The 13,826-nt window shown below is 40.7% G+C and overlaps 1 protein-coding gene across 1 annotated transcript in view; it reads left to right on the top strand.

Annotated features, from left to right (window-relative positions):
• The window catches only part of ncam1a (neural cell adhesion molecule 1a), a 244,752-nt gene that overhangs the window by 150,869 nt on the left and 80,057 nt on the right, over positions 1–13,826 (top strand). The window contains 2 exon segments of the mRNA XM_056439533.1: positions 11,244–11,318; positions 13,164–13,373. Coding sequence (XP_056295508.1) covers positions 11,244–11,318; positions 13,164–13,373 — 285 coding nt within the window.

Genomic DNA, 13,826 nt, shown 5'->3' with positions numbered 1-13,826 from the left:
CCAAATAGAATGTGATTTCTAGGGATGACATCTCAGTTGCACACACTGATTGTGTTTCCTCTGAGGTGTAGAAATACGGTTGTGGAAAGATCTCTGTAAAAGAAACAATACCTTGGTTCAGATGATCTAAACTGAGTGCTGCTGTGCGTGGTATATTAGTTGTTTTGACCATTAGTATGCTAGGAAGGGTTCTGTAGCTCTGCAGTGATTATCAACTCTGCTCACAGAGGGCCACCTCAGGGTCAAACAAAGAAAAGAGGATGGGGCAGCGAGTTGGCCCCTTTGGCCTCATTAGTTAATTAGGGTGCAGACTGGCAATTTCACTCCCAATGACCTTTGAGCATACAAAGAGAATACATGAAAGATAGTGGACAAGAACCAGAACAAAACTTGCATGTGAAAGGGAAATGGAGACTTTTAGTCAGTGCCCCACTATAAATACGTCTCCATGAGTGTGCTTCTTGGAAATCAAAGTAATATAAGTTTGGGAGAAAAGAAAATAAGAATACATTTATGTTGGTCATGTTTAATGCTTCAAGTTTCGATAAAACCAACTCATAAAACCATTTTGTTGTCACTTTTTAGTGATCATTGATTTGGCTCAGGAAATCTCAGTCGTCCGTTCATCTGAAACATATTCCATTTTCTTTCTCCAAACTATAGCTTGGCCTCAGTCGTATTACTCTTAATTATAATGTACCAGGGGATTTGACCTGGTGAAAGACAGGCCCCACAGGAAGTTAATTGGTTGGAGCTACATCATTTTTAGGTCAGATCTGCTCGAAATTTCTCTGAAATACGTTTCATGATCTGCTCTAGAGCAAAGAAGTGCAATCGGTGGGGTTTGTCAAAGAGAGAAAATAAATGAAAGCCGTGTTTAAATTATTTATTTTTTACAGTAGGTTGATCATCTACAGCCTATCGTGCAGGGTGCAACAACTTGCTTTTTGTAGCTTAACAGTCCATTTGTCTGTCCCTTGACAAAAATGAGCCCAAATTATAAAGCAGTTTTGAAAAGTTCTCCTTGGATCCTAGAGGATGATTCCTAATTACCCCACCCCCTTCTCTACTAGTGCCAACAGGCGATTCACGTTTCCGTCCAACCAATATTTTGAGATGGAGCGATTGGATTTCCATGACATTTGATGTGGTTATTCCTGGTCCTTCGATGATGAACCCTAGTCTAACTGGTGAACCTCTGCCTTTTTGTTTCCCTAACAACATTCCAAAATGTTCACTTATTCACAAAATGAATCAACTTTGACCGAGATGAACCCATTTCATTCTGGATACTTTAAGAGCTTTCCCGTTGTAACAACACACCATCTTAACGTTGTACAGATAATCTCTGTAAATGTACTGGGCAGAGTGCCACAGGTATTTCTGAGTACTGTCTTGCTCCTCAGCTGCAGCTTTATGAACCGCTGGCAGCGCATTCGATCTTTTCCTTGTGTTTTATAATCTCGAGTCACTTCGCCCTTTACACTGACTGGTTTTAATGTAATTTATTCAGAGCCAGATTTCCTCTTGTAGGTCTTTTTTTTATTTGTTTTACTTCCGCTGCCCTTTTCAGCCTTTGAGCCATCTTTTAGCATTCTCTCTCGGTTTAGTAATTAGCTGCTGTCAGAATGAGGAGACTCAAATTAGTTGGGGACAAAGGGGGCCATTTCCTTGTTGTGGCCTGTGTTAAATGTCCACATATTAATAATGACAGAAGAGAAGCAGCTATTCGAAATGTGTCGGGGAGTTGTTTATTTGCAGCGGATGAAGTGAGACCCTTTCTGTTTATTAAGTGTCACACCATAGTTGGCCTCAAACTTTTTACACTGTCAGTGGGTGAAGGGGTGGGGGGGGAAAGCACTTAAAAGTGTTTATTTCTGCAGCACACGTTTGTCTTCTTCTGGATACACTCCTCTCCACTCGTAATGTGCTTGGATGACAACTGAAGTGGTGGCTTGTTGGGGGAATGATGGTAACGACTGTAATCATGACAAAGCTGTGGTGCTGAATGACTGAAAGAGGTGAAGAGAAGGAGCTTAGTGGCTGACACGTCCATGTCAATTTGATGAAGGCCTGACACCCACACACAGCACATGGAAACGGCTGCCGGGTTCTTTGCACAGTGTCTTAAAGTACAGCAGGTTAATGATAGGTTGTGGAGCCGGTTTTGACCGGCTGCTAAAAAAATAATTCATCACAAAACCACAAATTGGAAACGAATAATATGTTTTGTTAGGAGGCTAACAGCTATTTACTGTTCCACTGCAAATTAATTTCCTTTAAATGTGGAGTTTTTCAAACAGTCTGATTGAGAAAAGGCCAACATCTCCACAGCCGGCGACTTGGGAAAAACAACGTAGTTTTCGTTGATCTTTAATGGATTCAGTTTTGCATAATTAAAGGCGTGGCCGCTGTAAGTGACAGATATCATAGCTGCTAGCTGTGTGCTAGTTGTCACCGTTACTAACTAGAATCACTGAACTTAACCTCTCGTCCCAGTTTGTGGTTTCGTTACCCTTGGGAGAATTTTTCATCAATATTGGACAAATAAAATGACTTGCTGTGCAGTGAATTGTGCAGGGGCATCCGTTGCCATTGGATGTCTTCTGTTTCAGCTGTAGCCTGCAGCTAGTCGGGCGAGTTAAGTTGTGTGGCCACTGCCAAGATGGAGATGGCCGCAGCCGCCTACTCTGAGCTTCACTTTGGCTTTTTAGAAACCTATGACCTCATTCAATTCAATTACGTTTATTTTATATAGCCCAATATCACAAATTTGCCTCAGTGGACTTTACAATCTGTACACATACGACATCGCTGTCCCAGGACCTCACATCGGATCAGGAATGTAAATCACGTGCTTGTTTTATACGCTTTAGGGATTTTCTACACGGCGCTAAAAGCTTGACTGGCCTCCTGCGCCTAGTTACAGTTCCCAACTAGAATGGGCACTCGGTAGAGCGCATACCTTCGCATTTCACAAGATTGGGCATTGAATTATGAACATGTTGGCATTAGTTTCATGCCAATTGGATAAAAATTGCCCGCGCTATGGTAAGAAGAAGATTTTGACCTTTCCATGACCTTGACCTTTGACCCGATTGATCCCAAAATCTAATCAAATTGCCCCCGGATAATAAGCAATCATCCCACCAAATGTCATGCGATTCAAGAAGATTTTTACCTTTTCATGACCTTGACCTTGACCTTTGACCCGATCGATCCCAAAATCTAATCAAATGGTCCCCCGGATAATAACCAATATCATGCGATTCGGTTTAAGACTTTTTTTGTTATGCGAATAACACGCATACAAATAAATAAATACACGGCGATCATAACACATTTTCAATGCGAAGGTAATGAAGGGTTGGACAGAGAGCGTTCTCGGCAGGGCTTAGCAAAGGTTCAGTTATAGACTTTGACCAAACTTCACTTTTTCAAAACTAACGAGATAAGATACATATTAAAAAAAACGCCTGATGTATGCCTGAAGAAAAGCACTTGGGGAAAAAAGATAAAAGCTTGTTCGACATAGCTTTGAGGAAGGTAGAGGGGCTCGATGTGTTCAGGTGAGGTCAAGTCTGACATTTGGTTGGTGATTGACAATTTTTCTTTTCTTTTATGCCGTCAATGGACCTTGTGGCAAGCCAATTGATGTATAATGCAGTATATTTTTGTATTCCCTTTCACACCTTTCTGCTCGATGTCGTCCGCTTTGCCGAATCTATGGCTCACTTCACTTTAGCTCAGAGGACACTTTGTACCTACACCGAGCACAAAACATTCAAAATGTAATGCAAAAGCTTTTAAGCCATTTATAAATGCTAAATAAATCGGCTTGAATGCCGTTTCAGGTTTTAAAAAGAGGGCTCTGTAAATAAGAGGGAGTCACGACTCCGAGAAAGTTAGATCTCACACATGAGGTGAGAAATCCCTTTGTATTGCACATTATTTTGAGTTTTCGATGTTCTTTTCTTGAATTGGTGAGTGAGTATTCAGAGATTTGGATATTCAGCTATGTCCTACCTTAACTCCAAGTTATGCAATATTGTCCCACCAGTACAGGGCATGTGAGGTGGATTCTTGAGAAAATCCCACTGGATGCCTTTTTATAGATCTGACTTGGTTCAGGGACGAGTTTATCTTACTGCTTGGTTCAGCTTGAGAAGCAACCGTATGCCGTCCTCATGTTATTCCCTCCATGATCAAAACACAAGTTCAATCATGCTCTTTAGTTATGCAACACATGTTTCTCCATGTGCATCATCTTGCAGATAATAAACCAAATATGTCTGCAGCGCTTGCATTTATTTTAGAATGGGTTGCAAAAAATCTCTCTTGGTCCGGAAACTCTGTCACATGTCATGTACGGTATCCGTCTGTTTGCGCTTCTTTCAAAATACCCCCTCCCACCACCTGTCTTCCTTTCCAATTGTCAAATAAATTGGCACATAAAATGGTCTCATTATATCTCGTGAATTCATTATTCACTCTATACTGCCTGTGGGGAATTAAGGAGGAACCCATCTAATGTTGTAAGAGAAAATTAAGACTTTTGTTTTTTTTTGGGGGGGGGGGGGGGATTTGCCTTCGGAAAGCTTTGAACGTTTCACATTTTAGTGAATGCCAAGTCTTGCTCAAGTCTTTGACATTTCCTTCAGAACACAGAGATTCCATAATAACATGACTCGCCAATCTAATTCACATACTGTGCACAGCAGAGGAAAGACTGCTGTTCGGGAAAAACTCAAACTTGCTTTTTGAGCGTCCATGCCGGCGATGCATGCATCCCATGAGGCCCTATGCAGTGCCGTCTGCCCCTGCATAGTGTGTGCTTGCTCCGACATGACTTGCATGTTAAGCAGCAACAGCTGACTGTTGCAGCCTCCTTGTAACCGAGCCAGTCACCGCCGTCTGCCAGGCTCCAATGAGGCATGCAGACCTCCAAATACAAGACTGCCTCAAACTTCAGGTTTCCCCCACTAGGGCCGAACACTTCTTGTCAGTTTGCCTTATGAACTCCCATAAAAGAAGTAACGATAAAAATATTGTTGGTGTTGCATCATTTGGAATTAAAGGCTCCTGCAGTTAAGATGCTAAAAAACTATGTACAGAAGCGGGCTGTACAGTCCATAAATCTCTCGCTGCAGAATGCCAGCATTCACATCTCCACTGCTATTGGTCATTGTTATTAAAACCCAACGGGCACATTTACTTGAAAGTGTGGAGGGATTATCAGTGAATTAAGACACTGTTGCTGATATCGCTTCTGAGTTTAGCTTTGCCATCTGACTTCTTTCCTAACTTTATCCAATTAATAACTTAAATAATCAATCTGCTGGCAAGCTGTTAGGTAGGCCAAAACACAGGGTAGGTGTGTGCCTCTGTGCGGATGTTTATGTAAATTAGTTAATGCTTTCAGTTTCAAAAGCCATTAAAGAATACTTTGTCTTAATTCAAGGATAATAACAGTGGAATTTAATTTGAATCATATTGACCTGAATGCTTATGAGAACAGACTTTATAATTGAATTGGTTGCAGTTTAATTGTTTTTATTTGCATTATAATATTCATTTTAAAGGTGGATGGTGAATCCATTAATACAAGGCAGTTACAGTACGTTTAAATGTTATTTTACTGTGTCGCTTTAAGTTTGGAGGAAAGGGAGATTGCCACCTGAGGAAAGGAGAGAGAGGGGGGGGTAATTCATTGTTGTGTTATGTAGTTATGTTTGTAATTTTTAGAAGACTGGGTGTGTAAGAGGATATTAGAGAGCATACAGTACCCGTGAGGAGGAACTGCAGGTACTGAAGGATCCCATCTACCAGTGAAAATAACTTCTGGTGTCTTGGGTTCGTGTGGCCTCTAATTGCCTCTGTGGATAGTTTCAGAGAACAACTTGTCCGTGTTTTTTTTTTCCCTGAAGGGAAACAAAATGTTATTCAGTTGTGTGCCTCTCAAGAGCTGGGAATGTGAGGGACATGCCACTGGAAGTCTACACGGGGGAGAAAGGCAGATTGGAATTTTATTTATACAAACATTTGTCAGAGTCAAAGCTGCTGTGCAGACACAATCCTCAGTGAATGACTGAAAGCACAATGTGTGAAACAGATAACCTCAATTTCCCAGGGGGTCTCCACAGTGCGGCGATAGGTCTACGGCGTCCAAGTTCGCTCATTAGCATGACTGTGTGTCAAGAACACTGCAAATTGCCGTTTTTATTGTTGTCCGCACCTCAGGGACTGATTTTAGTATTCTGGCGCTGACCGGATTTTTACACGGTATCTTTTCCAACCAAAATATTGAAGTTATGAAGCATTAACTTGGGCCCGCTGCTCAAATCAGTGGGAGCTACAGTAGGCCACGCTGTGTCACTCGGCGTGCCGAACATTTTTCTGGTTTTTGGTTTCACTCACTTCATGCACATGGGTTTATTGATGATGTTGCAATTGTCAAGCCATGTCGCCACAATAAATATTGGCATTGTACTTTTTCGCAAACCATGGATACGTCCTCGGGAACATAAATGTGTTTCGCGTCAACATTTCGAGATACTTGTGTTTCTGAAATTAAAATACGTCTGGTATAAACATTTCTTTTTTTTATATCAACCTTACAGTGCTTTGTGGTGCTTATGCAGAGCAACATTTTGGGTTACTTTTGGGACACTTTGGGTTAAATCTAACATACTTTTATGACGCAAATGTTTTTTTCAATAGGTAATTAATATGTGAGTATATTATAGCCAGTCAGAGACTTTCCTGAAAGTCAAGATCCTGAAGTGCTTTCATCTAAAAGGGTGATACTGGTGCTGGTGGTTGGCCCATCACTGTAATTGTGAGTTTGGTGAATGGTCCCAGCCCAAATATATCTCTCCATTGTTGTTTCTAAGTCTTTTGGAGACTTTAGAGAGGAATGAAAGTCTTAGTCGAGAAATATTAGATTGGTGTCATGTGTGAACACGTCGGGTCACAGATATCTTCATCCTTTATCCCAGGCCTCAGCGCACTGTGCCAAATGCTTCTCTCTATCCCTTCTGTTAATGCATTGCCTTTAGCCAAATCTCCTTTGCTTCCGGGCATCTTAGTTTACCTTTTTGGATATATTATAAAATGTAGGTACGGTATTTACGGTAATTCTTTTTTTGTTCTTGCATGTTTCAACATATTTACAACTCATTTTATACAATTTACATAACTGCTGCATTTTCCATAGCATCACATTATACAACTCTAAAAAATAAATACATATAGTAATTATAGATCTTTAATGAGTCGTCCAAATCCAAAGTTCTAGTTCAATGGATAGCGCAAATCCATTTCTATATTTCTAAAAAAATAAAGCATTTCATAAACACCATCTGTGGCAGTCAGAATGAAGAAAATAATACTCCTTAATGCCTCTCCAAGTAATATCACACATATATTGAAATTATGTTTTAATCTATAGAGCATGGACTAAGTTTCTTATGAATTAATGAAAACTGAATATAATTTGAATTCGAAGAATTCGTTAAAATGTGGCATCAAAACCTAATTTAATTCATATGAATGTGGATATCATAATATAAGAAACCTTTCTAAAGAGTGAGTGTTTTCGATGGAGTTATCCAAACAGGATTTGAAAGGCAACCGATCCGGGCTTCATCTGAACAGGAAGAAGAACAAAAAAAACATTGTTCAGATGATGAACAAAAGATTTTGACGAAGCACAAGTGTTTCAGTAGTTAAACCTCACGTGCTCTCCCGTTTTTACGCCTTGATTTTACATTCCACAGTATGCTCCTGGCAGAGACACAAACTCACACTTTTAGCTTTGACGCATGAAACTCAACATGCACTTCATCCTGGAGACACTTCACAAGTGGCCATTTAGAGACAATACGCTGAGGAAATGGCTCTGGGAAGAGCTGTCTTTCCCACACCACCTAAACTCTTTTATGTTGTCTTTAGTGTTGCAGATATGATCAGTTGCTTTCTGGCCAGTTGTCCTCGTCTTAGGAGGCATGGCTCTGGGTTTTAAAGCAAGCTATCTGGGATCTTACTGGAGGAAAATGGATATGTTGTTTTCTTTGTATTTCCCTCCAGCCCGTAAAAGCAAACATACTGAGGGAAGTGGTTTTCCATGCCCCTAGAGCCTGCATACGCTGGAACAAAGTCTGCTTCATTCATTTGACCACTAATCAATATTCGTACAACTTTTTGATGTTATCTACACCTCGAGTAGTTTATTGAAATCCATATGTGAGACTATCTTCGACCAGGTAAATTACATAATTTGTTCCTGTTTTTTCTGGCAAATAGCCTGTCGGCGAAGTTGGTTTGACCATTTCGAAACCGCTTATCTCTGAGCCGAAGGCTCCAAGTTGCCCGACATAGAGACAACTGAACATGGCGACGCCCTGAACTCAAAGAGCTTCCTGTGTACGCGGCATGAAAATGTGTGTGAGGGCGGGGTCTTTGCAAACCATTCAAATTTGCCGGTGAGAATTGCGGCTCAGCGGGGTTTCTCCAACGCGCTGCGGATCACGATTCAGTTGCGTTTGTGCTTCCGCGGTCTGCGCTGAAGAGTCTTAACCCTTGTGTTGCCTTAGGGTCATTTTGACCCGAATCAATATTACACCCTCCCCCCGCCTTAGGATTAATTTGACCCCATTCAATGTTTAATGTCGGTGTTCTTTCGGTAGTCAACAAACAAACATAAAGTGCCTCACACTTAAACTTGGAAAACAATATTAATTCTAATAATATTCTGGAGGTTTTAATTGCTGGCGTCAAATTGAACCCAAAGGGTAAAATATGTTAGTAAATATAAAGGTAACAGGAGGGTGAAACATTGAATCGGGTCAAAATGACCCAAAGGCCGGGGGAGGGTGTAATATTGATTCGGGTCAAAATGACCCTAAGGCAACACAAGGGTTAAAGCAAATCGTGTGGCATATAAAAAAAAATGCCAAACCATCTTGTGTTCTGTCATTTTGACGCACACTTGCAAGTGATAATTTCCCAATTACTCCTTTGGAAATTCAGCGCGTTCTAACACTTTACATTGAATATGCAAGAGTTTGAATTTGAATGTGTTAGCACTCAGGAAGGAACAAACACCAGGTGTTTCTCTGTGTCACAGCGGCCTTTCGCGGACGCTGAGAGATAAACGTGCATTAGTCTGAGGAAGAGGACATTCTTTGATTTACGGCGTTCTGCCTTCTAAATCCTCTGCCAGGAGAAGCAGAGATGGTGTGGAGGCGTACGAGAACACCCTGGAATCACAGTCAGGTGGCTAGTATAAACACAGAGGGGAAGAAAAAACATCTTTAGATGGTGTTAGTAATATACTGAAGATTGCTTCTGAGGACCGAGGATCATCTTTCCCCACAGTCAGTGCGTTTACATGATGGTATAATTCGAATCTTGCTTTAGTCGGACTATGCTATCTTTTGGGGGATCTGCTGTTTTCCCAATATACATGGCAGTGAGAAATTCGAATCATTGGCCGAAAGCATGTCATATCCGATACGATAGGTGGCGCTGTTTTCATTACAACTCGTGGTGATACAGCTATTTCCGCTTGACCTCTTCACCACTACCAACAACAACCAACAACATCAACATTTCGAGAAAGAACCATGAACTTTAGTATGTTCAACTCCTTCAATACATTAAGCATAAATTCTGTCTGCTCTTCGGTCCAGGAATGTGTGGTGGCTCTTGTGTTCTCCAGAGCGTTGTTTGTTTGTTTTCTGCCGGCCAGGCTCCCGGCAGTGACAACTTATCGTCTCTTTCGACTTCCGGGTCACGACATGGGAGGGAGGAGGGCGGCGGGATCTCAAGCATGCGCAAAGACGCAAAGTCCAGTTCCGAATCCAATTCACCGTTACATGCCGCGATAGTCGAATTATCAACCGGATCGGATCGAGTTATCCAGGGGTGTTAATCGGATCGTAGTCGGACCGCACATAGTCGAACAAAGGTGTTTACATGAAACGGATGATTCGATTTCAGTCCGACTCAGCCAGTTATTCGAATGCATGTAAACACGGTCACTAACTACAAATGCATAACATTTGAAATACCTCGTTCTTGAGAACTTCAGTATAGCCAATATAATTTGCCACGTCTCCTTCTACACTGGCGCCTTCTTCTTCTCCAGTTGTCAACCTGCCATGAGGTGCCCACTGCATCCTTTGATTTCTAAAGGTGAAAACAAAAGCTGTCGCTGCTCGTAATTACCGAAAAGTCCAGCTTAACAGCATAACCTGGTTAATCAATACGGGTTGCAGCTCACTCCATTTTACCTACACATGGTAAATAATAATACAAAAAAAGATGTGTTCCTGGTGTGTGTTCAATATGTCTGTTTCTAGCTGCATTTGCCACAAGTGTCACCCAAATATGAGATCGCCAAGGATTAAAGTCATCACCTCTCCAGACAGAGAGGCCAGTCGAGTGACGGCTGCAGAAGTGACGGTGACGAGTGATCACCACAGAGATGTTTAGACAGCAGCAATTTCAGTTACAAAGTTTGAAGAAAAGAAAATGTATGGGTTATATAATAATATAAGGGAGGAACAGTGGATGCATGCTAATACAATTTGTGTTTGTGTAGAGTAAGCTCGAGGCAGATGAAGGAAAACCTCAGAGATCAGCTGGATTTCATTTCTCTCCACCTTAATTGTGCCCGATATTAAAATGAATTCCTCAATGAAATACCCTGCATATAATAAGATGAACGTCTTTTCTTTTTTTCTTTTTTTTTACAAAACGGTGTGCTTTGTTACAAAACATATTAAGACCTCAAACCAAATACCATACCAGCCGCTGTTGTCGAACAGGCTGACAGAAGGCCCACAATTGGTGTTATAGAATCGGAGGACCAAAGCCCCGCAAAGTATTAAACAGTCCTCATTATAACCTCATGAAAACTGGAAATAGGAAGAAAAAAAAGTAAAATGTTGGCAATGCCTTCTATGTACACTTTATCCGTGACAACTGAAACCTCGAACAACCGGGCAGTTCAACACTGCCCTTGTAGAAAAACCAGACTCGTGACACACGTGGAGATGTTGCACTCGAGCGAGCAGAGACATTTTTGGAAAATGGTTGTTCTTTTGAGCAGGCAAAGCAATTGCATATGGTAGCCTCTCGTTGTTGCACTTTGCCCCCCCCCCCCCCCCCCCCATATCGCTGTTCTTCTCTATACGTCCTGAGGCCAATGTGTATTCTGCTCTGTCTTCTTTCCCCAGCTGCCATCCAGGTGCAAATCACTCCAAGTCAAGGAGAGATCAGCGTAGGAGAGTCCAAGTTCTTCCTCTGCGAAGGTAAGAGTGATCTCTAACACGCCTCGTTTAACACGGCCTCGTTGCAGATTTGTCAGACACTGGCAGTTTTAATTTAGATCATCTGATAATCGTGATGCACTCAGTCGGTTCGAAGAATGAGACGGCCGTCGTTGTGAACGTACTCTGGTTTAGAAGTTGCGTATTATAGAAATACAAGACGAAAGACGAGACGGTGCTGAAATAAAAACCAAACGAGGATAAGTGACCTGAGCTGTCTTTTCTGAGAGGGGGGGGTTATGATCACAGTCAGCTTAGAAGAGAAGGTGGGAAAGAGATGCACTCTGAAGAGATAATGTAGGTGGTATTTGCATTTGGTGGGTAAGCTGTCTATTATCGACGATTTGGAACGTGAATAAAATCATGCCAGTCACTAGGTCACAGCTATCCTAGAACTGCACGAATGACACAATATTGCTTTAGTTGACCCACATTACAAATCCAAATAGTACGATGCCATTAAGATAGAGTGAGGTTCTTTCGTTTGGGTGAACCTACCATTACAAAGGAAATACCTCTACACTGAAACAGTGTCCCCTTGACTCTGTTGCAACTTTCTATGACACATATTGTGCATTATGAACATACTTATAATATGTTACTATTATAGTTGTAAGCACTCGTAAATACCCATAATACTTTATAACAATGATCAAAACAAATAATGAAGAATTAACATACGGTCAAGTACCATAACACTTAACACTCGCTGACTGACATGTTAAGTGTTATTATAGTGCATTCTACTTTATTGTAACAGATTATTTTATTTTTAGAATCACTGTTCTAATGTATTATAATGTGATTATAAATGACTCCAAAGTGTTTTTTGTTTGATTTAACTAAAGCTGCAGACATATCAAATGTATGCAAGAACAACACATGCAAAAACATTGTCAAATTAATTTTCACTTTACTTAAAGCAAACAATGACCACTTTGAGTAAATTATGACAATGCTTTATAAATTATGATATTGCATTACAACAGTGATTCAATTTCATTCTGTGACCGTATTACGATGATAATCATAATAGAATATGATTATTGCCCCCAAAAAGTAAGCTTCTATTATATAGTATTATGATACCTGATGTTATAAGTCATCATACAATGCTTTCTAAAATGTTATGATTATTAAGAATCATTCATATGATTCAGAATTGTATTATACGTGGCTATACGAATATTAGAACATAGAAAGTATGATGCTACCAATTTATTCTTTAATGTTATTTTCTGTATTGCTCTTTGAAAGAGTGGCTTTCAGCTTAAAATCCATTCCTCCTATTAAAAAGGATGTCATAATGCATGTCGGGCCCTTTGTGTTGACATTATGTTTCAGGGTAAAACATGTATGTAATTTTCTTTGAGCAAAAACTATATGCTACTGAATTATTCAATCTTCTGTCCCGCTGAGCAAATAGAAATAATGCATGCCAGTCTTTATCTTATGTTTCACTGAGCATATATTAGTCGAGTCTGGAAAAGATGAGGTGGGTTTTGATTCAACAATAATGTTTCCAAGCCATCGGAACACAACATAATGATTGATTTATCAACTTTCTCTGACTCACAGAAGTTGTAACTATTAGCCCTTTCATTTTTGAGTCAGATTTTTTTTTTCCCAGAGCGAGCACAGATTCTTGCATACAACTTTTTTAAGCAGAAGTGTAAGACCTTATTCTAATACATAAAGATAATACACTCTGAATGCAAGTGAAACGGTCCAAATCCACGTCTCTAACAAAGCAGCAGGCAAAACTAATCCGAAACCGTTGACTTCTCGCCTCCTTGCCTTGCTCTCATTTGCTTCCTTGTGTTTCAGTGGTTGGAGATGCAAAAGACATTGACTGGTATGCCCCCAGCGGGGAGAAGATCCTCCCCAACAGGCCGGACATCTACGTCAGCCGCAGCGATGAAACCATGTCCAGCCTCACCATCTACCACGCCAACGTGGACAGCGCCGGGATCTACAAGTGTGTGGCGAAGAGCGGGGACAAGGAGGCCCAGGCCACAGTCCGAGTTAAGATCTTCCGTAAGTCCCGTCTTCTTCTTTTTTTTAATCCAATTTGCATTATTACTATTTAAAATGTATTTTTGGTTCGACCAATTGACAGCCTGGAAACAACCTACTCCCAACATGCTCCCTTTGTGCAGTACAAACACATAGCAATCACTGTAAACCTTACAGATCAATGGTTTATATTCCCTGACGATGTATTTTTTCCAGTTAACGTTACCGTTTAGTACAATATGAATGGAATTTATAGGAGCCTGCTTCTGTATGCTGTCTACCTTTTAGTTTTAAAGATGTTTTCTGTCACATTTAGTGACACGGATGTTGGCATCCAAGCCAAATGTAAACAAAAAATGAAGTTGTACTCAGTTTGTGAGATTATAAGGAAGGATTTTAAATCTCTCTTCCGACAGTATAAATACAGCGTTCAACCGGATTAAAATAACTGAGGGTCTGTGCACGGCCTGGGAA

This window comes from Pseudoliparis swirei, chromosome 3 (assembly GCF_029220125.1).
Source record: "Pseudoliparis swirei isolate HS2019 ecotype Mariana Trench chromosome 3, NWPU_hadal_v1, whole genome shotgun sequence".
NCBI lineage: Eukaryota > Metazoa > Chordata > Actinopteri > Perciformes > Liparidae > Pseudoliparis > Pseudoliparis swirei.
This window is presented reverse-complemented; position numbering and strand designations above follow the sequence as displayed.